The sequence below is a fragment of the Neovison vison genome, chromosome 1, assembly GCF_020171115.1.
Source record: "Neovison vison isolate M4711 chromosome 1, ASM_NN_V1, whole genome shotgun sequence".
NCBI classification, from domain to species: Eukaryota; Metazoa; Chordata; class Mammalia; order Carnivora; family Mustelidae; genus Neogale; species Neogale vison.
This window is the reverse complement of record NC_058091.1, coordinates 138,182,013-138,206,999: the sequence shown is the minus strand read 5'-3', so window position 1 is coordinate 138,206,999 and position 24,987 is coordinate 138,182,013. Positions and strand designations below refer to the sequence as shown.

At 48.9% G+C, this 24,987-nt stretch overlaps 1 protein-coding gene across 1 annotated transcript in view; it reads left to right on the top strand.

Annotated features, from left to right (window-relative positions):
- Positions 1 to 24,987, top strand: part of DTNBP1 (dystrobrevin binding protein 1) — a 128,087-nt gene that overhangs the window by 96,637 nt on the left and 6,463 nt on the right. The window contains exon 8 of the mRNA XM_044259328.1: positions 21,997 to 22,152. Within this exon, the coding sequence (XP_044115263.1) occupies positions 21,997 to 22,152 (156 nt within the window). The remainder of the gene's footprint in view (positions 1 to 21,996; positions 22,153 to 24,987) is intronic.

Sequence of the window (24,987 nt, the reverse complement as noted above, 5' to 3'; positions counted from 1 at the left end):
AGGGCGTGACATGATCAGATTTGCTTTGTAGGACAGTCCCTTTGGCTGCTGTGTGGAAATGGATTGGGAAGGCGGCCAGTGTGGATTTGGACTGACCAGCTTGGGGACTCTTGTTTCCCCATTAGTGAGACATAATGGCAGCTCTGACCCCATGGGCTTGTGAAACCAGAGAGCGCCCCCTGGTGTTTGAGAGCCTGCCTTGAGTTCTAGGCGGTCCTTCATGCCTCCCAGCCAGGAGGTTCTAGTAAGGGGGAGTGTGAGCCAGTGCCCGAGGCTGCACTCCCTTCCCTTGCACACACGTACTTTTGGTTGTGTTCATTGGGTTTTTCTTTTTCCAGGAGATAGAGTTTGCACCCAGCAATTTCGTTTAAGCACCTTCACTGCTTTCTTTCTTCCCAAGATTTTGGGGAAAATTGAAAGCAAGTGGGGCGCCTGGGTGGCTCAGTGGGTTAAAGCCTGTGCCTTCGGCTCGGGTCATGGTCCCAGGATCCTGGGATCGGGCTCTTTGCTCAGCAGGAGCCTGCTTCCTCCTCTCTCTCTGCCTGCCTCTCTGCCTACTTGTGATCTCTCTCTGTCAAATAAATAAAATCTTAAAAAAAAAAAAATTGAAAGCAAGTTACTTATTCATTCATGCATCCATTTATTTAAAAAAAAATACAACTCTCACCACTCCGCTACACACACAGAACACAAGAACGGCAAGTCCTCTTGTTGGGGGAAGGAACATCTTCGGGTAAGCGCGGCTCCTAATCTGGGGTCCTGGTAGCATAGGACTGACCAACCTGTTCTCTTAATTCAGGAAGTCATGGGGGAAATGTCACTGAGTCTGATGAATACAAGAGAACCATGAAGGCAGCACAAACTGTGAGGTTGTAATCCACTAATTCAACAAAAAAAGATGATCGCAAGACATTTTCAAGGACCGCAGTATCCAGTTACACTGAGCTTTTATTGTAGTTTTGAAATACAAAACGTGGAAGAATCTTTTCTGTGCTTTTCCATGAGTGTCCTCTGATTGACTCAGTGAATTAATAGAAGCAAATTACTATTTCTCAGAGGGATTACAGTAAATCTAATTCATTTTATCCTTCAAAATATGACAGAGAGCGCTGGGATTTCTAGGCCAAGGGTGAGAAGTGTCTTACTCAGAAAACTAAAATGTATTCTTTTTACTAAGTGTTTCCCACTCTGTGTGTGAAACAGATACCAGAGAACATATTGCCCTTTTTATAGTTTTCTAAAGTATACAGAGAGAAAGGTTTTTCTTGGAGTTACAGAGAAATACAGGTAATGAAACGCCCGCTCTAAGGAAAGGAAAATAGAACGTGGTGTTGAAATCCCTTTGCTGGGTCATCTTACTTTGTAACGTCTAAAATGGTAAATGGCAGGTAAATTTTGAGTGTCAGGCGATTCTAGTAAATTGGAAAATATTTCGTGTCTCATGGCATACCCATAATCCCAAATGGAAGATGTTAGGGTTAGGACAGGAAGTGAGGGGAATGAAAAAGACAGAAGAAATCAACTCTTGTACCTGTGGGCGTTTTCTAAAGGAACCACATAGGTTGTGTTTTGTTTTGTTTTTTTAAGATTTTATTTATTTATTTGACAGAGAGAGAGAGAGCGCACGAGAGAAATCACAAGTAGGCAGAGAGGCAGGCAGAGAGAGAGGGGAAGCAGGCTCCCCGCTGAGCAGAGAGCCTGATTTGGGGCTCGATCTCAGGACCCCGGATCATGACCCGAGCCAAAGGCAGAGGCTTAACCCATGAGCCACCCAGGCGCCCCCCCCACATGGGTTTTTTTAAGTAAGTTTATGAAATAGTAAAGCTGAGCCCAAACCAGAGAGCTTGTTTGTCGACAAGAGCCTTGTCATTAATTGCCTCCTGCGAAGAGTAAACAGAGTTGGTCGAGTGCAGTGGGGCGGGGTGGGGGGGGCGTGGAGGCGTGGGGACACAACGATGGATAAAGGAAGTTCAAAGTCCTGAGACTGTTTACCCCAAATGCTGATCAGGTCACCTCTCTGCAGCCGGCAGCTCCCCTGAGGTCAGAGCGGTGTGGATATTGCATTGCGTGTCATCCTCGCAGGGTAGGATGTTTGTGTTTTCTTTAAGTGCTTTAAAATCTTGTCTCATTACCCAGGGCCGTGGTTTATACACCAGCCTCCTTAAAGGGCGGGTGGAAGAGAAGGGTCCCCGCTGTGTTAGTCTCCCAGAAGAAACTCAGCTTGCTTCACGAGATCTGTAGGCAGACTTCTTCATAAAATGACAAACGTTGGGAACCTTTTTTGTTGGTGTGTTTTTTCTCTCCTGCTTACGAGTATATACAAAACGAGACAGTGATGAAATGAAAGTAATTGTGTGTTGGCTTAGACTAAACCTTTCTCTCGAGTGGGTGTTTCCTGAAGGCTGCGCCTTCTCTCTCTCTCTCGTCTCGTAATGAGTCGTCTGTTCACTCATTTCATGGTCACTGTTGAGTTCCCGCTTTGCACCTGGCGCAGTGGAAGACCACGGAATACCCCCCACAAAAACAACCTATTCCTGTGGATTGGTAATGTGAAAAACAAAGGCAGAAGAAAAATTATTAAAGTTTCTTACTACTTAGAGCGCACTGACAAGTTCTTGAAACAGGCAGAGCGACCTTCCTCTGGGAACCCAGCTGCCTTGATGTTGACTCTTTACTGAGGGCAAAAGGCCATCTTAACCCGCCCCCTCTGCCCCCGGGATCCTGTGAGTCTACTTTAAACATACAGAAATTCCTTTGGAAGCTCCGTTTATCTCTGCCCCCTCCAAGATACCTGTTGGCAGTCCTCCCCGAAGCATATGACCCACCGATACACATCTCAAGAGTCTCATGATGGAGTTTTTACTAAACAGTAATAAATGACCTTTTCCTTACAATAGCTGGCCCCCTCCGGATCCTGGAAACCTTGCTTCCAAACTACCTGGGAGATTTGTTCTGTCCCTAACCCCCTCAACTTGAAGGTAAATAATCAGCCACCTCCGAAAACCCCAGTGCATCTCTTTCTGCCCATGGATCCTGTCCCCGGGTTTTAAGAAAACCACCATTTTGCACCCAAGATGGATCAAGAATTCTTTCTTGGTGGTCAGCTCCTGACCTCACCAACATTCCAAAACTACCTCATTGGATTGTGTGGGCAGGCCTTCATTCTAGGGAGTGTTGACATTTTCTGGATCATTCATGAAAAGGACATGGTCACATCACAGTTTTCATAACACGGAATCCTATTTTAGGATTGTTAGCGCCGTTGATGTTATACTCTCCTCACAACAAAATAATCTTGTGGATGAATTGCTGTCATTTTAGCTGAGTACGGACAAGGGAGTTCTCATAGTCTCTTGCGTGTGTTGACTGGATAGAGAGCCTACGGGTTAATGCTGTTCTGAGTAAACTCTCAGTCCTGCCTCGGTCTCTGCCTACTTTGCGTTGTTGTTACCCTAAAGGAAAGATTTATTGCTTCATTTTGTAAATAGGAATTTCAGGAAGTGATTCAGAAGCCGCATTTTGTTGATCATTTGGAGGTGATTTAGTATTTTTGAAGAATGCTGTTTTTAAGGCTTCCCAGATTTCTCAGCCAACCCTCCCCCAGTCCCCGGGTAATGGCCTTTTTGTGTCACCGTGCATCCTGTTAAGCCCAGGTGTTTCTGAGTACGCACTGACTGTATGGACCTGTCTGACGTCATGGTCCATTGCCAGCCCGAGAGCTCTGGTAGCCACTCACCCCCCCCCACCCCCCACGTTTAGCCCCAAAGAGGATGCTTGCTTGTTGTCAGCCCCTCTGAGGTCTTGCCCGTGTTTCCTGGCAGCCGGGCCTCGTTCCCTGAGCTTCTGTGGCTGTTTCTCTCCTGCCTCACTGCCTCCTGAACATCTGGCCTGCTGTGCCCGCCTCAGGCCGCTCTGCGGTCAAGCCAGCAGTTGAAAGCCTGCCGCCGAGATCAGCTGGTACAGCTGGTGTTCCCGGCCCCCGGACATTTGGCATTTTGTGATCGTGACCCTCTCGTTCATCTGACTTTTGCTGATCCGTCATTGGCACTAAGGCTACCAAGCTGAAAGTGTAACAGGAAGAACTTTCTTCTCTGCCTCTTAAGTCTAGTGCTTAGGGCCCTGGGAAATAAACGGACAAAAGACAGTTTAATAGGAGAAAAGGCATACGAATTTTACTTGGGTGTTCACATTTTAATTTTTAGATGCACACAGAGGCCCTCCTAGAAAAGAAGGGAACACCCATAGGCCAGAGTCATACCCGCGGGCTTATATACTGTCTGAACAGAGGGTGATAAACAGAAAAGACCCAGACAAAGAGGGAGAGTTAGGCGCCTGGGGTGGTAAATTACAGGAAGGTCCATAAATGGGGGGACCCAGTGGCAGGTGACGGTTACTTACTAAGGTTCACCACACAGAGGCGAGTCGGTGCCGTCTCTGATGGCGCGTCATCCCTGGGGATTAAGATTCCCCTTCCGAGCGCCTGGGTGGCTCAGTGGGTTAAGCCTCTGCCTTTGGCTTAGATCATGATCTCAGGGTCCTGGGATCGAGTCCCGCATCGGGCTCTCTGCTCCGAGAGGAGCCTGCATCCCCCGCCTGCCTCTCTGCCTGCTTGTGATCTCTCTCTCTCTGTCAAATAAAGAAATAAAATCTTAAAAGAAAAAAAGACTCCCCTTCCTCTTCCTGATTATGTGAGAGGGAAACACTTCACATATCGCATTTAGACAGAAAGGGGAAGGTTAAAGAGCTTTCCCTTTGTACCTGCTGTTTCTCAGCTGCCTTCAGCTCAAAGTAATCTCCGTGCCAAAGTGGCAGATTTCAAAAATTCTCAAAATTCTCTCTGAACCCCATTTCCAATCAAGAGGATGCACCCCTGACATTTCCTATTTGTCTCTCTCATTTTCTGGCTCCTCTTTCTACCAGGCATTAAAGCCTTCGTGGCTAGAAGTCCCTAGTGAGGCCCCCACAGTGGCGGCTGTCTCCCTGCCCGCGTGTCCCCATCAGACCCCAGTTAATCTGAGAAGTGGTGGGGAGGAAGCAAGCGTGGCAGACCTCATTTGTGTTCACTTCTCAGTGTCAGAATCTTCTCAAAGCTCCCAGACACCATATTCCGCTGACTTAGAAGAGGCATATAAAAACATGCAAATCTCCAATTGGGGAAATTTCAGGAAGGAGCACTAAAGGAAGTGAGAAAAAGCTGACTATTCAGCAGGCCACCCCCATGTGTCGGCAGCTCCCCCGCTGGTCCCTTCCTCAGGCATCTTCTTCCTCTGCTTCAGGACTCAAGGCTCTGCTCGGGGGCCATCTCCTGCCATCCCCGCCGGCTGCCCCACCAGCCTTGCTGGGAAGCGCGCAACCCACCTCTCGCCGCCGTCTTATTAGCTGGCCGCGAGGGCTTATGGCTGCCATTTATAATACTAATTTATTCGTAAGTCACCTGCTTGTGAGTTTTCAACAGCTTGCAACCGAAAGTGATAAATCCCCATTTCTAAAATATTTTTCTGGAAATAATTACATTTCCAACAGATACGATCAGCTTTCAGGCATTCTGAGATTTGACTGTTGCGAACCTTTTAGAGGCTGACGTTTCCAACTTGTGGCTTGAGGACATCTATAACGAGAGGCCCTTGCCTCCAGAAGCACATTGAGTTTTGTGTCCCATGTGATAAATGTTTGTATGGCAAATATATGCAGTGTTCGTTTCCAGTGCGTGTAAATGTTGTGGGAAATATTCAGTCATTTTAAAAGTGCTAGTATTGAGGAGCGCCTGGGTGGCTCAGTCGGTTAAGTGTTGGACTCTTGATTTTGGCTCAGGTCATGATCTCAGGGTCGTGAGATCGAGGCCCGCATCAGGCTCCATGCTCAGCCGGGAGGCTGCTTAAGAGTCTCTCTCTCCCTCCACCCCTCCCCCACTCCTGCACACACCTGTGTGCTTTCTCAAAAAAAGAAAGTGCTACTTTAATTCTTTTTTTTTTCTTTTTAAAGATTTTATTTGACAGACAGAAATCACAAGTAGGCAGGCAGACAGAGAGGGAGGAGGAAGCAGGCTCCCTGCTGAGCAGAGAGCCTGATGCGGGGCTTGATCCCAGGACCCTGAGATCGTGACCTGAGCTGAAGGCAGAGGCTTTAACCCACTGAGCCACCCAGGCGCCCCTGCTACTGAATTCTTAATAGATTTGCTGTAATATATTTTCTTAGTAAATTGTCTGGAAAAGTACACCTGCTTTTACACTTGAAAAGGTTTGAAACTATTATTCTTGAGTGTAATTTTTCAAATACTTAATTTGAATTTTGGGGCAGTGTAAGTAAAAACATCTCTAAAGGTGATTGTTTCAAATATTACTGCGTATTCATCAGTGATATTCAAAGTCTAAGGCAGGGCAGAATCAAGGTGGTAGAATAGAAAGTCCCTCGGCTCACCGCCTGCCTCAGACCTGCCAAAATAACTACAGGTGCCACAGCTGGGGCTACGCATGACCCGAAGACAAGCCCAGCAGATTTTCCCCCAACTAAGAGTATAAAGAAAAAGCCCCATCGAGACAGGTAGGAGGGATGGAGACACAGTTTAGTCAAGACCCACACCTTGAGCCCAGTGACCCACAGTCAGGAGGGCTGTCACAACCCCCAGAGGCCCTCCCTGAGGACTGGAGGGTCCCGGCCCCACACCGGACCTACCCACACAGCCAGGAAGACAAGCCTACACAATGTCTGGCTTTGAAAACCAGCGCGCTTAATTCTGGGAGAGACGGAGACCTATGGGGAACAGACGTCACTGCTAAAGGCCGCAGGTATAGCCTCCCTCCTTCTCCAACCCAGCATGGAGGCAGCACTTTGAAATTCGCCTCGGTTCCAGATGAAGAAGATTCACTGACTTGTTCAGCGCATGTGCAGGAAGGGCAGGGATCTTTGGAACTTTCTCTAGGGGTGGAAGTGCTGGAAGGTGCCTTTATTTTTTTCACTTCTACATGGCTGGCTGAGTGCTCGTGGGGACCATTTCTGACACCCTCCATCTACCGCGCTAGTACTGCTTGCCCTGCCCTGGGGCTCCCCTGTGGACTTGCCCTTCCCAACCTGCCCACCCTGGCCAGTGCCCCTCCCAGTGGACCCTGACGCCACCACACCCAGCAGGTAGCCTAGCCCAAGACTGGTGCCACCCCCGTCAGCGCCCACGCACTAGAATGTTTACAGCAGTTGCAGCAGACCTTGCAGAGCTGCACCGAGGACCGAGTCCACACACCAGCTCACCCAGGCCTTGCAGACAGCTATGCCGGGGGAAGCATGCACACCAGCAGATCTGCACCAACTGTAGCCCGGCCACAGTAGGTGGGCACATGCAGCCCACACAGAGGACACGCCTGGAGCACCCAGGGGTGCAGGTAACTAGGGGGAGTTTTCACTGCTGGGCTTCAGAAGACACCTACATGAAGCCATCCTTCTAGACTGAGAGACTCAGCTGGCACACCTAAGATATAGAAACAAGTGCAGAGAGGCAAAAGGAGGAAGACAGAGGAATATATTCCAAATGAAAGAACACAGATAAACCTCAGAAAAAGAGGTAAATGAAACAGATCAACAACCTACCAAGTAAAGAATTCAAAGTAATGGTCATAAAGTTGCTCATCAAACTCAGAAGAATGGATGAACACAACGCAGACTTCAACAAAGAAGTAAAAACTTTAAAAAGTACCATCCAGAGCCAAAGAATACATACAGTAACTGAAGTGAAAAATACACGGGGGGTGCTCCACAGCAGAGCAGATGATGCGGAAGAACAGGTCAGTGATGTGGAAGACAAGGCAGTGGAAATCAACCAACTGGAACAGCAAAAAGTAAGAAGAATCAAAAAGATGAGGAAGGTTTAAGAGGCCTCTGGGACAACATCAAGAATAGTAACATTTACATTATAGAGGTCCCAGAGGGAGAAGAGAGAGAGAAAGGAACAGAAAACCTATCTGAAGAAGTAATGGCTGAACCCTTTCCTATCCTGGTGAAGGAAACAGAGACTCAAGTCCAGGAAGTACAGAGAATTCCAAATAAGATGAAGCCAAAGAGACTCATAGGAAGACATAATCAAAATGTCAAAAATAAAAGACAAAGAGAGAATCTTAAAAGCAGTAGGAGAGGGGCACCTGGGTGGCTCAGTTGGTTGAGCCTCAACTCTTGATCTCAGCTCAGGTCTTGATCTCAGGGTTGTGAATTCAAGCCCCACGCTGGGCGTGGAGCCTACTTAAAAAAAAAAGAGAGAGAGAAAAACAATTAGTTGCATACCAGGGAATCTCCCCACAACCCCATAAGATGGTCAGCTGATGTCCAGCAGAAACTTTGCAGGCCTGAAAGGAATGGCATCGTATATTCAGAGTGCTGAAAGAAAGCACTTAGAACCAAGATACTCTACCTGGCAAGGTTACCACTCAGTATTGAAGGAGGGATAGGGGTTTCCCAGACAAGACAAGACAAGACATGAAGGAGTTCATCACCACTAAGTGGCCTTGCAAGAAAATTAAAGGGAATTCTTGGTTTTTTTAAAGTTTTTATTTAAATTCCACTTAGTGAACATCCAGTGTAATATCAGTTTTAGGTTTCCCATATAGTGATCAGCACTGCCCTACATCATCCAGTGCTCGTCACAAGGGTGCTCCTTAATCCATGTCACCTTTTCAGCATATCCCCTCACCCACCTCCCTTCTGGTGACCATCAGTTTGGTTTATAGTTCAGAATCTGTTTCTTGGTTTGCCTCTCTCTCTCTCTCTCTTTTTTTTCCCTTTGCTCTTTGTTTCTTTTCTTCCCTTTTTTTTTTTTTTTTAAGATTCTATTTATTTATTTGACAGAGAGAGTGTGAGCACACAAACAATGGGAGCAGTGGGGAGAGGGAGAAACAGGTTCCCTGTTGACCAGGGAATCCAACATGAGACCCAATCCCAGGACCTGGGGATCAAGACCTGTGCCAAAGGCAGACATTTAACTGACAGAGCCACCCAGGTGCCCCTGCTCTCTGTTTCTTAAATTCTACATATGAGTGAAATCATATGATCTTTGCCTTTTTCTGACTGACTTATTTTACTTAGGCTAATGTTCTCTAGCTCCATCCATGTTGTTGCAAATGGCAAGAGTTCATTCTTTTATGTGGCTGAGTAATATTCTGTGGTGTGTGTGTGTGTGTGTGTGTATTTTATATATGTACCATCTCTTCTTTATTCATCGGTTTAGGATACTTGGGCTGTTTCCATAACTTGACTATTGTACAGAATGCAGTTATATATACTTCAGGTTGCATGTATCCTTTCAAATCCGTATTTTTGTATTATTTGGGTAAATACCGAGTAGTGTGGTCCCTGGATCATGTGATAGTTCTGTTTTTAGCTTTTGCAGAATCTCTATACTGTTTTCCAGAGTGGGTGCAAAATGGGCCTTTTTAAAATAGAGAAGAAATGGCCATCATTAGAAATAAGAATATTATAAAAGAAAAATTCTCACTGGTAACGGTGAACATATAGTAAAGGTAATAGATCAACCACCTATATAACTAGTATGACTGCTAAGAGACAAAAGTAATAAAATCATAAATTCACAAAATAAGATGTAAAATATCTCCAAAACTTAAAACATCAGCTGGGGAAGCAGGGAGGGAATGTAGTCATTTTAGACTATGTCAAAACTTAAGCGACCACCAACTTAAAATAGCCTGCTGTGTGCATAGGATGTTATACAGGAACCTCATGAACCACAAACTAAAAACCTATAATAGATACAAAAAAAATAAAGAGAAAGGAGTACAACACAACACTAAGGAAAATCACCAAGTCACAAGGGAAGAGAGCAAGAGAGGAAGTACAGAAACAACCAGAACACAATCAACAAAATGGCTGTAAGCACATACCTGTTAATAACTACTTTAAATGTAAATGGATTAAGTGCTGCAAAAACATACTCTACTCCATCAAAAAATTTTTAGAACTAATAAAAGAATTCAGTCAAGTTGTAGTGTACAACATTAATATATATAAATCTGTTGCATTTCTATACATGAGAATGAGAAATTAAGACAATAGTCCCATTTATAATGGCATCAAAAAGAATAAGATGCCTAGAGATACATTTAACCAAGGAGGTGAAAAACCTGTACTCTGAAAACTGTAAGACATTAATGAAAGAAGTTGAAGATGACACAAATAGATGGCAAGGTATACCATATTCATGGATAGGGAGAATTAATACTGTTAAAATGGACATACTACCTAAGGCCATCTAAAGATTCATTGTGATCCTTATGAAACACTAATGGCATTTTTCATAGAGCTACAACAGATTAATCCTAAGATTTGCAGGGCGGGGCACAAAGTTGCCCAACAGCCAAAGCATTAGCTTGAGAAAGATTTAGCCACAGATGAGGTGCAATCCACATTTCTGCCAGCCTAATTAGTGACAGTGAAGGTTGAGACCACAAAGGCCCCTTATGGACTGGGACCCTTTATGACAGATTCCCCTTAGAGCAGACAGACAGACAGAATGCTGCTGCTGCTCAGCTGCTGTTCGGCTGTACCACACTGGTACCCACATCTCTGGTTGGCAGAGACCTGAGTGAATGTTCTCACTAGTGGTGAAGCCAAGCTCTGAAGACACACACAGAACACAACAAAAGGAAAACTGCAGCCAGTTTTCTTGTATACACGCTAAGAGTTTTAGCTACACCTTGGGTCTCCCAGAGCCAGTACCTATTTGTAAGAGGGATATGCCACTGGGTCGGAGATCGTGTGGTATTTTACTGTGTACCTCATTGCACAGAAATTTTCTCTAGGTTGCTTGGTGACCTAGTGTCACAAAAACCTATTTTGTAACCAACTTATGCTGTCTCAGGGATTTTCCATTAGGTGGTCAGCTCTCTAAGAGCGTTCAAGTGCTCAACTGCTGCCCACTAGTTACACGGCCTTGGTGCCAAAGATGTCCCTTAGCAAAAGCCTTTACCTCCTGGCAATGTCTGTCTAAACAGGCGCCAGGCTGGTGAGAACTGTGAACTGCCCAGTCTGTGAGACGAGCTAGGACAGCAGGCTCGCAGAGCCTGTGCCTGCATCAGGCCCTGTGCCTCTCCTCCTCGTGACCGACAACACGACGGATAGAGCCCGTGACCATCTCTGGGAGGAAACGGGTCAATAGAAACTAAGAGTACTTACAATGCATCGTTACTGAAGTTGCTATACCAAGGATCCAGGTCCACAAATACTTTCTTCTGCTAATCCAATTTTAGGAAAGGGAAAGGGGGGTGGGGAGAGACTCACTTGCACCAGCCTTTGTAGGCAGAGATCCAGGAGACTGACGGAATCTGGTCACATTTTTGTTTCTTGCTGTATGAAGCTGTCAGGCCACTGAGCAGGGGCTGGGAAGGGATTCCACAGAATAAGATCGAGCTGCTCCAGAGGGACTCCTGCCCCGAAAGTACTTGTCTCTCACCAGTAAAGATGACCATAGGTCACACTGGTTTATGATTCTGCATTTCAGTTGCTGCTGGAGCTTTTCCTTCTTAGATGATACACCAGAGAGTTTGAAAAGCATCAAGGAGATGACGTTTCTGTCATTTTCCTGAAGTGTAGCAGCTTCCCCGTCATGTATTTTTTTTTTCCATTGTATAAATATTTGCACAAAGTAAGAATTTGAACGAAGTGGAAGAACAGATACAGTTCACCTAGAGTAGCGGTTCCCAAAGTTTGGTCCTCAGACCGGCAGCATCAGCATCGTCTGGGAATTGGTTAGAAATGCGGAGTCTCTGGCCCAGCAATTACTGAATGAGAAATTCTGGACATGGGGCCCAGCAATCTCTGTGTTCACCAGCCCTCAAGTTGATTTTGATGCCACGAAAGGTTGAGAACCCCTGGCCTACCATCTCCATAACCTATGTGAATGAGCTCTGGAATAGCTGATTTCCACATTTAGACGTAAGCAGCTGGTTTCTACTTTTTATAGTCTTTCGTTGTAGTAACAGGAAAATACCTTCGGAATTGGAAAGGATTCCTCTAAAGATCTAATGCCCCCCCACCCCAATAATTTTTATTAAGTAGGTCAGTACCCTAAGTAAAACTCAGGAAAGTGTCAGATCTGACTTAAAAATTCTAGGTAATCAAGCTCTTGTCCAAATATTTATAACACAAAGCTTCGAGACTGAGGTTTGGTTTTTTTTTCTCAGTCTTATAAGAAAAAAATTGGAAATCATCCAAGGAATAGGCTGTCATGATATAGGCTTGATATTCTATCATTTTTATGTACTGTTTCTGTAAAAGGTATCTTTTGTCTATGTATCCCAGAATGATAGCACTTTAAAATGGCATCGAACCACTGCCTTGTATGGTGACTCATCTTGGCCATCAGGTCCTTTGTTGGTCCCCTGCAGGAAATGCCACAGGCTGGGCGCTTCCTGCGCTCATATTCAGGCTACGAAGCTCTCCTGGCAGCCCTCCCCCCCCCCCCCCCCCCCGCCTCGCCCCCGAGCTTGTGGCTGTCCCAACAGGTTAATAACTCACAGAGCCTCTGGCTGCAGACTGCACTGCTCACTTGTCCATTAATCTGAAGCTTTTGGGTTCTAGTCATTGTTTAAGCAGGAAAATGAATGCAGAAATACCACCAGGTTTTTGTTACTAATTGAAGCTAATTTTCTCGACATGTCACTGTCTAATTGAAAAGGTTCCACATTTCTTACTGCTAATCTGGTTTTCATATAATTTTACCAAAAAGGACACAGGATTTAGGATTGCCTCTTCCTGCCCCAGTCACCATTTTGCAAGTAAAAATAGAAGCGTGGTGTTTAGAATTGGACATAAGCTCCTTATGGAAGACATTGAACCCTGCCCCCCACCCCCATTTTCACTGACAGGAAGCCCTGGGCCTGGAGGGGTGAATGGGGGGGGCAAAGGCTCACAGCTGCACTGGGGTTGGGGGCAGCTTCTGAGTGCTTTGTCCCTCCCATGAAGGACAGCAAGCTGTCTTTTCTGAGCGTTTCTGCCCCACGGTTTTCAGCAGACCTTGTGCACACAAAACTCTCTGCTTTACTCATACTCTGGATAGTGGTCATTTCCTTCAGGGTGGTTGGTAGAAATTGTAAAATGTGCCTGAAGTTTAGATAGTGGACTTGTGTTTGTTTCCGGTGACATGAGTTTAGGAAACAGCTGCTCCAGGAGCTGTCCCAGAGGACCGAGCTTTGGAAAGTCTTCTCAGGGCTTGCAAGGAGCGCTTTGTTGTCCGAAAGTTAGTTATTCTGTCTGCAAAACCTGCCATTTTGCAACACTCCTGTACTGTAGGTAAGGAGCATCCTTTCTTAACTGCATGTGAAAAGAATTCTGGTTCCCTATAAATGTGTATGAGGGGAGTGTGTGTGTGTGTGTGTGTGTGTTTACGCACGCGCAGGTGTGTGTCGGAGGTGAGGAGAAGTTCTCTTAAAAAGTCATTTAACTTTCTTGAAAAATTTTGGTAATTCTCCGTGCGCAGAAAATTTTCTTAAAAATACCAATCCTGAGGAATAAGGGCTCTTTACTACTTTATAGCTTTTGTAGAAATAACGTATGGTTTACAAAACTTACAAGTCTGTCTCAACAACTAATTGTTGATGAAGGCCAGAAGAAAACTGTTAAAAACTGTAGAAATGTCGGGTGCAGAATTTGACATTTTTTAAATGGACGTATAAAAACCCCGGTTCCAGGAAACCATTAGTAAAAGTCTGTTTTTGATCTAGTTAAGACAATCTGTATTCACTGTTTTTTAAGGTTGGGGCAGGAGGTTGGCAGACTTTAAACATGGTTGAGTATGCCTTATTTTGAAAACTTACAAGCTAGTATGAGTATACCTTATTTTGAAAACTAATTTACTGCTAACTAGTTTAAAAAAAAAAAAAAGGCCAAAAAGCTACGTGGGTTTTAACACTGGAGAGAAATCTTATATATTTTGCCTTCATCTGAGTCCTGAGTTTCTGAACAGAATTTTTCCAAAATTAAATATTTATTAAGTCCAAATGAAACGTAAAGTGGGGGGGACAGAGGGAAGAAAATATCTCAGGGAACTAAACGTACCTTTAGAAAAATAGGAATTATTGAAAATAAGAGGAATCCCAGAGTTGTTTCTAATAGACACAAACTCTGGGGAGAAGGAGGAGGAAAGCACAGATTTCCTGCATTACAGTTGGAAGGTCTCACCGTGCCGGCGAGGGCACGGATACGCTGATGGCAGGGCTAGAATGTAGAAGAGCCACTGCGGAAGAGAGTTTGGCAGTTTCTTTCAAAACTAAAACAAAACAAAACAAAAAAAAAAGGGCACATACCTTAGGACTCAGCCATTGTGTTCTTGGGCATTAATCTCAGAAATTACCTATTTTCATCCAAGAACTGGTACACAAATGTTCATAGCAGCTTTATCGTAGTAGTCCAATTTGGAAACAACTCAGCTGTCCTTCCATGAGTGAACGGTTAAGCCGTGGTACATCCAGACCGTGGACTCAGCAATAAAAACAAATTATCTGCATGTGCACCAGCTGGGATGAACCTCGAGGAAATTATGCTGAGTGAAAAAAAGCCAGTCCCAAAAGGATATATCCTGCATAATTCCATTCTGTAACATTTGTGAAATAACATAATTAATAGATTTGGAGACCAGATTCCTGGTTGGGGAGGAAGGGTGTGGTCACAAGAGGTAACATGAGGGGGCCTTGGGGGGTTGGCACAGCTGGGTGTCTTGATTGTGGTTTGTTGTGTAAGACTGTACTGGGATTCGACTGCATAGAGCTGCCCTCATACGCACATGCTCACACACTCGAGGGAGTGAATGATGAAATTGGAATGACCTCTGGGGGTTGTACTAATGTCATTTATTTTGGTTTTGATGTTACACCATAATTAACTAAGATGTTCACATTGGTGGAGGTTTGGTGGGGAGGTGCGTGGGGCCGCCCTTGATACCCTGTTTTTGACAACATCGCATGAACTTGGGACTACTTAGAAGTACAGAGTTCAACAACTATGTTAGTGGCACCGAAGGAAAAAGGGTGGGGAGGGATCAGATGTTGCAGTTTTGTACAGTTCAACCTAATAGGACAAAAGAAAATCTGATGCATGGATGCGAGATGCCAGCAGTGGTCACCTCTTCACTGTTACGTAAGAGGGATTTTCACCTTATTATTTTTGCTTTTTAAAAATTTAAAAATTTTCCACAATGTACATGCATGATTCATGCATCCATAAAGACCTATTAAATAAATGCAAATAATTAGAAGCATGAAAAACATTAGTCCCAGAGTTTAAATTCTGTCATACGGATAGAATTTAGTATGGTCTTTAGTGGTCATGTGGTTTGACTGTCAGCCCTTAAGTTTGTAATTAAAAACCTTCAGGAAAGAGATTTGTTTACCTTTAAGACAAAACAGTAGTCTCCACACCCATCGTGGAGCCCAGTGTGGGACTTGAACTCATGACCCTGAGATCAAGATGTGAGCTGAGATGGAGTCAGAGGCTTAACCGACGGAGCCCCACACGCGCCCCCGCTTACCTGATGGTGTTTAGAAATGTACAGAGATGTCGCATGATCTGCCTGAATCTTGCCACATGCACTTGACTATCACCGAATTCTTACACTCTCCCCGTCTAAAAACATCTGAATTGTAAATATCTTCTAGATTTTAAATTTATTTTTATTCTTGGTTGTTTAGCTCGAATGAAAAATGTTCTCGATATTTAAATGATATATGGAGATTACCAGCGTTTTTCTTAACTCTCATACTTAAGAAATTTCCCTCTCTTCTGACATTTTGGGATTCACGGGATTATGGTCAACTCTACCCGAGAAAGGTTTCTCCTTTCTTGGCTCCCCGCAGGCGTGGGGGCCGTCTCAGCCCTCGGCACCTGTCGTCGGTCGGCGCCCCCAGCTCTGTGCGCAGGCGCAGGCGGGACACGGTCCCGGAAGGAGCTCAGTGGACGCGCATACACGCCTGCCTCGCCGCTCTTACGGCCCAACGAAACCTGCAGCTGAGAATTGCTGACACCAGTTTGTTGTTGTGAGAAAGTGTCACCTGGAGGGGACGCGGCAGTCACAGGAAGCGGGGCCGACCGTGGGGGCGCAGTGCCGGCCGGTGACGTGCGGGTGACCGCTCTGGCCTTCCAGCAAGAGAGCTAGCGCTGCTGGTGCATGCGTCGTTCTTCTTTTTCTTTTTCACCTTAAGGTCGTATGTTGAAGCTCTTTTTAAAATCTTTGTATTTGTCTTTTCCCAGTATAATGAATGACCTCTCAAGCATGAACAAGGGGTCATTTTTCTGTGTAGAAAATTTAAGATTTTCCCACAGTCATTCTAAAATCTGGATGCTGTGAAACCCCTAGATCTGAAATCCCCCCGCAGACGGCCTCCCACGGTGGCAGCACCCCAGATGCGGCTGCCCGGCGGCGAGAGCTGGCTGACCGTGGGCTGTCCGAGGCTCTAGAACCTTCCCGCTCAGGCCCCAGGCCGCGGTGCAGCTTCTGCAAGGCTGAGCCATTCGGCTGTGTCTGCCATCCGCCCTGTGCTTTTTCATCGTCCCCCTGACCGCAGAGCTGGTTCGGGTGGCCGTGCTGCTCAGCAACCGTCACCACGCGGTCAGCTCGGAAGTCAGGGACAAGCCGGCATCAGGCAGTCGCCAGTTTTTCCAGAAGGACGGCGTCACATGCTTGAAAACCAAAAACAGTGGTCTTCTTCCTCTCCTTTAAGACATTTTAAATTCCGTGATCCACCCCTGCTTTTGTGAAGGATGACATGTGACTGGATTTCATTCCAGTATAGAAAACCTAAGATAAAAAAACCATAGGACTGGCTGTCTGGGTGGTTCAGTCGTTCAGTGTCTGACTTCGGCTCAGGTCATGGTCCAAGAGTCCTGGGATCGAGCTCAGCATCCGGCTCCCGGCTTAGTGGGAAGCCTGCTTCTCCCTCTGCCTCTGCCCGTCTCTCTGTCTCTCATGAATAAATAAATAAAATCTTTTAAAAAAAAAAAACAACCCATAGGACTTAGAATTCAGAAGCAAAAAAGAATTGAGCTTCTGAAACAGAAGTGTTAAGAAGAATGAACGTTTTCAAGCTTGTACAACTGTCTATAGAAAGTCTAATTCAATCAACACAAGGTGTTCTTTCATGAAAAACCCCTTTGATGATTTCTACATTGATCTCTGTTTTTGACCTGCTTATTCTGGAATTTTTTTATTTTTACTTATTTATTTTTTTAAAGAGTTTATTTATTCATTTGACAGTAGGCAGAGAGGAAGGCAGAGAGAGAGAGGGGGAAGCAGGCTCCCTGCTGAGCAGAGAGCCCGATGCGGGGCTCAATCCCAGTATCCTGGGATCATGATCTGAGCTGAAGGCAGAGGCTTTAACCCACTGAGCCACCCAGGCGCCCCGGATTTATTTTTTTTAAGATGAATTTAACTTTGCTTGAAGCATCTGGAGCATCTCTCCTCTGTTCGGGTTGACCTACTCCAACGCACGCGGGAGCCAGGAGGCGTTTGGGCAGAGGGGTTGGCGGCTGTAGTGACACAAACGAAGACACACCCTCCTCAGTCCCCTCCCTCCCCTCTTCGAGTCCGCTCAGTCCCGCGCACACCTACTAAGGCCCCTGGAAGGGGACTGATGCCCAAGTGCCTGAGTGGGGCTGAGTGGGCTGGCGTGATTCTGTGTCGCACACGTCCTAGCGCATGGTGATGGCTCAGGTGTCCTTTTCATAATATTCCTGCTCTAGAGGCCGCTGTCTCAAATGGCGCTGGTAGGAGGAGTCACTGTTGGTCAGTGCTGTGCGCCCGGTGATTCCCATCCCTTCCCTCATTGAGTCCTGCCAACTCCTTACCGAGTAAGTGTTTTTACCTTCCTTGTACGGAGGAGGACGTGGACGCGCAGAGGGTTACATGACAGCTCGTCCTGGCTGGGCTCGCGTGGGTTTTTCTGGGAGCCAGGCCTGGTCGTTTGTGTGGGAGGCGATCCCGGAGAGCAGGAGTGAGGACGCAGAGCCTGAGCTCGGAGGAAAAGCCAAGACAGGGAAGCCTTGTGCAAGTGGACAGCAGAGCCCAGGGGCTGAGTCCCCAGGATCTCCGAGAAGTGTTCGGAATGCTTCCTGGAGCCACCCGTCCAAAGCATGGGACCCTGGAGCATTGATACATTGACGTCCGTCACCCGTTGGTTGACTCCCAAGAGCACCCTGAGCAGAAAAATGGAGAGAGGTGCGGGCAGGGGAGCCTGCAGGGTCTGCAGGAAGTAGCTTCAGGGGTGTCTGCGCACCTGACCTGGACTGAGTCCAGACCTGCGCTCCTTCCACACCAGCTCCCTGTAAACGGACCTATGAGATGGGGACATGGAAATACAGTGATTTTAAGAGTGTAAACCGTGGTGCTTTGTAGGGCCAATACCTGTAATTATATGAAGTCGGGAAGATTTCCTTTCTGTTGGTGTTGCTCAGTTAATGCTAGTTTCTATTCCTTGCTTAGATGTAGGAGAGAATACAATAAAAACTCCCAGAATATTCTAAGTCCTGGAGACTGTAACTGATTTGGGATTAAAACCATATTCCATTGGGGCGCCTGGGGTCTTGGTCAGTTAAGCATCTGCCTTCGGCTCAGGACATGATCCCAGGGTCCTGGGATCGAGCCCCGCATCGGGCTCCCTGCTCAGTGGGAAGCGCACTTCTCCTTCTGCCCCTCACCCCGCTCATGCTCTCTCTCTCTCTTGCTTCCAAGATAAGTAAAATAATATCTTAATTTCCAAATAAAAATCTTAAAAAAAAACTCCATTACTGAGTTTTTAAGGTATATCATGCATATAGGATTATGATATTCCCAGCATTTGTGAAGTGTGGTGGTGGCCATCAGTGGAGGTGGTCAGGCGACTGATTAGGGCAAAGCATAGTGGGCCTCGTACACTGTTCACTGCAAGTTCTGTATATTTTTTGTTGTTAAAAACCACTGCTGGGGGCAGGCACCTGGGTGGCTCAGTTGGTCAGGCTGCTGGTGTGGGCTCAGGTCATGATCCCAGGGTTGTGGGATCGAGCCCCACATCGGGCTCCTTGCTCAAAAGGGAGCCTGCTTCTCCCTCTGCCTCTGCCTGCTGTTCCCCCTGATAGTGTTTTCTCTCCCCTGCCCCTGTGTCAAATAAATAAATAAAATCTTTAAAAATAAATAAAATCATTGCAGGGGTGCCTGGAGGGGGCTCTGTCGCTGGGGCATCCAGCTCTCGGTCTCAGCTCACGTCTTGATCTCGGGCTCGGGAGTTCCACACTGGGCATGGAGCCTACTTTATTTATTTTTTTAACATTTTATTTATTTATTTGACAGACAGAGATCACAAGTAGGCGGAGAGGCAGGCAGAGAGAGAGGGGGAAGCAGGCTCCCCGCTGAGCAGAGAGCCCGATGCGGGACTCGATCCCAGGACCCTGGGATCATGACTTGAGCCGAAGACAGTGGCTTAACCCACTGAGCCACCCAGGTGCCCCTGGAGCCTACTTTAAAAAAAAAAAAAAAAGTCCCTTGATAACACCCTCAGGATTTCTGTTGGTATATAATGGACAGATAACATTGTGTCCGTTTAAGGTGCACGTGTTGATTCAAGGCAAGTACACCTCACTGAAGCGTTTGCCAACACCGCTGTCACCTCGCAAAACTGTCATTTCTTTTTTGTGGTGAGAACATTTAGGATCTAGTTTCTTAGCGACTTTGAAGTTTATGATAGATCGCCGGGGACTATAAGCACAGTGTCTTCCACGAGATCTCGTCTAACTACAAGGCTGTGCCCTTTGGCCCACTCTCCCCATTTCCCGCACCACGGGGTCTCTGGTGACCATCTCGCTGCTCTCCCGGCTCTGCGAGTTTGGCCTATTTAGAGCCACATCTAAGTGGTTTGCAGTATTTGTCTTTCTCTGTCTGACTTGTCCTGGCACAACGCCCTCGGGGCCTGTCCATGTGTCACAAATGGCAGGATTTCCTTTTTGCTTTTGAATGAGTCGTATTCCATTGTGTGCGTGTGGACACGCCCCCCCCATCCATTCATTCTCGACGCTTGCGTTATCCGCGTCTTGGCGACTGTGAGTAATGCTTGGGTGCACCGGTCTTTCCTACACGCCGTTTTCATGTCATGTGGACATGTGGTCTAGAAGGGAGTGCTGGGCCGTAGGGTAGTTCTAGTTTTCACTGGAGTGAGGACCTTCCATACCGTCTCCCGCCATGGCTGCACGAGCTTGCCTTCCCCCCGGCAGCGCGTGAGGGCGCCCCGTTCTCCGCATCCTCGCCAGCACCTGTCGTCTGGTCTCCTCAGTGGTGGCCGTCTACCTAGCAGACGGGACAGGATCTCTCATTGTGGTTTTGATTTGCATTTCTGGGATGATTAGTAGCGTTGGAACCTCTTTTTGTGTACCTGTTGGTCATCTGTGTCTTCTTTGGAAAAACGTTTCTTCAGATTCTCTGTCCATTTTTTAAGTGGATTCGTTTTTGTTTTTAAGTTGTAGGAATTCTGACGCCCCAAAGGTGGGACCCTCCCCAGAGGAAAACTGTGGGGAATGGTGTCTGTTCCAGCTTTCGGCCCCTCCATTTCACGCTCAGCGGTTAGGTCGCCGAAGCATTCTGTTCCGCCCAACTCAGCCTCTAGCATCGTGTGTGCCAGCAGGTGGTTGTTGCAGAATATTTGTGTGAAGGAAATAACCCAAGTTGTCATTCTGTGATCCTTCGGCCAGTCCGGTTTGGCCAGGGCTGGACCGACGGGTGTATCCGGAGTATTCCCACGTCGCTGCCTGAGACTGCGGGGCACACTTCGTGGGTGGAAGGAACCGCACAGGCGTCTCCGCGCCCCGTCTGTGGCTTCGCCATCCAGGCCCCGCGCCTCCCAGGCCGACCGCAGGCTGCACTCGGGGAGTCCGGAGAGGAACCCACTTCCTCAGGGTGTTGGCGGAGCCGCAGCTCCCGCAAGGCCCCTGCTTCCATGCCAGTGGCCCCCAGGGACAGCTCTCCATCCCTGGACACCGCCTGCCCTCCTTGCCGTCTGGCCCCGGCGCTTCTCAGCCAGCCTGGGGGTGTGTCCCTGGTCACTTCCCTTTCTCCGGGAACAGTGTCCGGGGATTGGCACAGGCCTGCCCGCAGGGCGGAAGCTGATCGTGGCAGTGAAGTCGGATGCGGTCACCGTCCGGGGTTCTGCAGGGTGTGAGCCCCGGGGAGCCGGGGATCTTGGGGGCTGCCTCATGAAACAGGGATGCAGGGATTCGTGACCCGCGGCCCGCGGACAGGGTGACTGATGGTATTCACCTGACCTGGGTGTCGTCAGCCGTGTCTCCGTGGGGGCACCAAGGGCAGGGAGGCCCCAGAGAGCGTGGACCCGGTGGCCAGTGCCGCTGCGGCTCCTGCTGGTGAGTCGCTGCCGCCGCTGGGGCTGGTAGGACTCACGGTTGTCATCTGCTCTTCCTGGCTCGGCCTGGACTCAAAGGGCCCCTCACGTTATGCCGTTGAAGTCGCATGTCACGATGGGGCTCCTGTCTCTGTCCCAAATCCCGATGGACCCTGTGAAGCCCCGGGGAGTCCGCGGTCATCGGGCAGGTTGTGTGGCTGGTGAGCAGCAAAGCCAAGAGGACCCGCGCCCCTGCGGCTGTGTCCTTGTCCCTCCCCAGCGCTCGCGGGCCCTGCGGCCCGAATCTTACCTGCTGGGCTGTCGCTAGAAGCTTCAGAAGCTGGAGGGCCATGACGCGGAGGCCTCAGGACGGAGGGGCAGGTCCCCCGAGTCAGGTGAAGGGCTCACGGAGAGGCTGGTCTTGGCACATGAGCGGCTTTTCCGTACACAGTGGAGATGTGGTGGGAAGGTCGTTCCGGGAGGGGGGACAGAACAGGCGAAGGCCCGGGACGGCCCCCAGACTGGGGGAGGGGAGGCTGCCTGCAGCTCCGAGGGGGCACCGGCCCCTCAGCTTGCAGGCTCACGGGGGTCCGATTTGTTCCCGTTCCCTGTCTCCGTCCCTGCTCAGCCCCTGACGCAGAGTTCTCTGTTTCCTCAGCCGACCTGGACGCGGAGCATGCGCAGAAGGTTCTGGAGACGGAGCACACCCAGCAAGCGAAGCTGAAGGAGCGGCAGAAGTTTTTCGAGGAGGCCTTCCAGCAGGACATGGAGCAGTACCTGTCCACGGGTTACCTGCAGATAGCGGAGAGGAGAGGCAAGTGGCGGGGGGCGGGGGGTCGCGGGCAGCGGGGCCCTCCCTGGGAGCACGGAGACGGCGTCACGCTGCTGTCCCTGTCCCACGGGCGGGCGTGGGGTAAAGTCCCCAGGGGTCCGTTCCGGTGTGAGTCCCCAAAACTCAGGGCGGCGCGTCGTACCACATGTCTTGTGGTTATGTGTCTTCTGGTAGTTCCTGGCTTTAGCTGGAGATACTCAGAAATCATAAAATGTGTTTTTTAAAAAGTAAAAAAGACAAACATTACCCCTAATTCTACAGCACAGAAGAATCTGTTAACTGTTTTCGGGTGGTTCTTTCCAGGCTGCGTACGTAGCTGCTGTTACACCGTGCGTGTGTCCGCTTTTATCTCAGCATCGCACGCGATCATTCCCCGTGTTTTCAAATATGCTCCAAAAGGACACGCGTCCAAAGCGGCGTCTTCGCGGTCAGGAAGTGTGCTGTGCTGCTTCTAACCCGTCCCCAGCTGCACGCGGAGATCTTTCCCTGTATACGTGTTACGTGAGGTACATCGAGATGCATGAATGTTTACGCTTGTCTGCATCTCGATGGTTCCCCAGCAGCCAGCGGAGCAGGGGAGGCGTCAGGGCCGGGGTCCCTCAACCCGCCTCTAAGACCCTGGGCCTCAGAAGGAGTGCGGCCAAGGCCGCCCCTGCTCACCTGTCTCCTGGCACCTCCTGCACCCCAGACTGCCCCCCCCAAATCTGTTCATCCTCCGCCTCTGTTCTCTCCCCGGGCTTTCCCGGGCTCCCCCGTCCCTCACCACACCCCCACATAGCTCTGTTACCTTCCACTGTTCTCCCCTCTTTTTCGGGCCTGTGCCCACCCCCGTGCCCTGCCCAGGAGAGGTTAAAGAAACCAGAAGCAAGGAAGGGAAATACGGTAGAGGAAACAGATGAAAAGTAATATCTGAGCGCCTCGGAGTGCGCTGAAGGCCGCGTCGTGTGGCCGGTCGGGTGGGTCAGACAGAATGGATGGTGAGCATCTGTCTCTCCGGAGGTGGCTCTTGCCTGTCGTAGGCCACGGAGCTGACACGTCTTTGTCTAGGAAAGTCAGGCAGCCCGTCTCCTCCGAATACGCTCGCTGTTCACTTGCTCCGGTGCTTGGTGCTGGGAGTAAGCGGCCCCCGTGGGGTGCAGGGGTTTGGGTCCTGTCGTGGGCTGGGGTGACGAGGAGGCCATCTTAGCGTGAGCCCCTGTGATGGACCCCCACACGCAGCCACCTTAAACTGTGAGCGTTTATTTCCCACAGTTCTGGAGGCTCAGGTCCAAGGTCAAGGCACTGGCAGACTCGGTTCCCAGGGACCAAGCCCTCTTCCTGGCTCGCATCTCACCACACCCCCACGTGGCAGTCAGAGCCCCTGCCTCGGGCGTGTCTTTTCAGAGGGCACTGATCGCCTGAGGGGGGGCCAGCCCTCCCCACCGCATCTAAGCCTATTTGCCTCCCAAAGGCCCCCCGCAGCAGACACCGGCACGGTGGGGGTTAGGGCTACGACATAGGAGTTTGGGGGCTACAAACAGGCCGTAACAGACATGCACGTCCTCACGGACATGACCTGCGGATTCAAGCATCACCAGCTGCCCCTGTACCAGGAGGGCCTGGAGGAGGTGGGACAGCGAAGGGAACGGCGAGCTCTCTAGTCGGTTTTGCTCAGCAGACCTTACAAGGCCCTGGGCGCTCGGCACGTTTATAGGCCCAGAGGAGCAGAGAGCAGATGAAGTCCCTCTTACGGGGGGAGCCCTGAGCACGCGCCGAGCAGGCCGGTGTGGCGGAAGCAGCACAGGTTCAGAAGCCCCCTCCTCCTGTTGATGGTGAGCCCCTGGGGACAGGAACCCTCTGGGCAGCACAGTGACATGGTCAGCACTTGTTGAATAGAAGTCAGTTAAAAAATAAGGAGTTCAATTTGTGTGGTGTTAAGACACCTAAAAAAGAGCCTTCTTCAAATTCCAGTGAAGTGTTGGGCTCATTTTTATAAGGTTAAAAAAAAAAAAATGTGGAGTTGGGCACATGTTGCCAATTTGTGTGGTTTTGAAAGCACTGACGAAGAAAATTGGAAGATTTGGGCTTTTTCGCTTTGTGCTGCAGCCAGAGCTGGAAGGACGTTCACAGATAATAGGCATCTCTCTGCACGGCTGTCCCTTGGGCTTCCCAGCCCGGCGGGTCCCACGTGCCTGTGTCCTGGAGCAGTTGTCTCCAGGGATGAACGTGGGGCGGTTTCGTGTGGGAGAATCCGTCAAGATGATGAAATGCCCATAGGAGAACATGGTATTTCGGACTCCTTCAGCAACATCAGAAATAGCAGTCTGAATTCTTCACGTTTTCCAAAGCATCAGTTTTTAATGAAGACGAAGGCATGGGAAGTTTTACCCAGAAAAGCGTCCGTGTAAAGGGCCGCCCAGGTCAGGGTGAGGCTGGAGAACCCACAGAGGTGGAGCGCCACGGCGGCCGCGAGGGGACCTGGGAGCCACCTGAGTGTGAACAGGGCGCGGGAGCGGGGGTGGTCCGGACCCGCTTCTGGCATCTTTATCGCCGCTATGTTGAGGATGCAGCTGGGAGCGAGTATCCGCTTGCAGGCGCCCTGCTCTGTACGTGCGTCCCCGCAGTGGATCTCGGGCTCCTGGGGGGCCTCCCGGAACTCAGCAGAGTCGAATCCTGGAGTCAGGGGTGCCCCCCGTGCCCTGAGACTCTCTGACTCAGCCCGCGGATGTCCAGGATGGACCCAGTGCTTGGGAAAGAGGAGGAGGGATGTGTGGGCTGGTGTTAAGATTAGCAAAGTTAAAGAAGAGAGAACAGATAAAAATGCACCAAACTAAAATT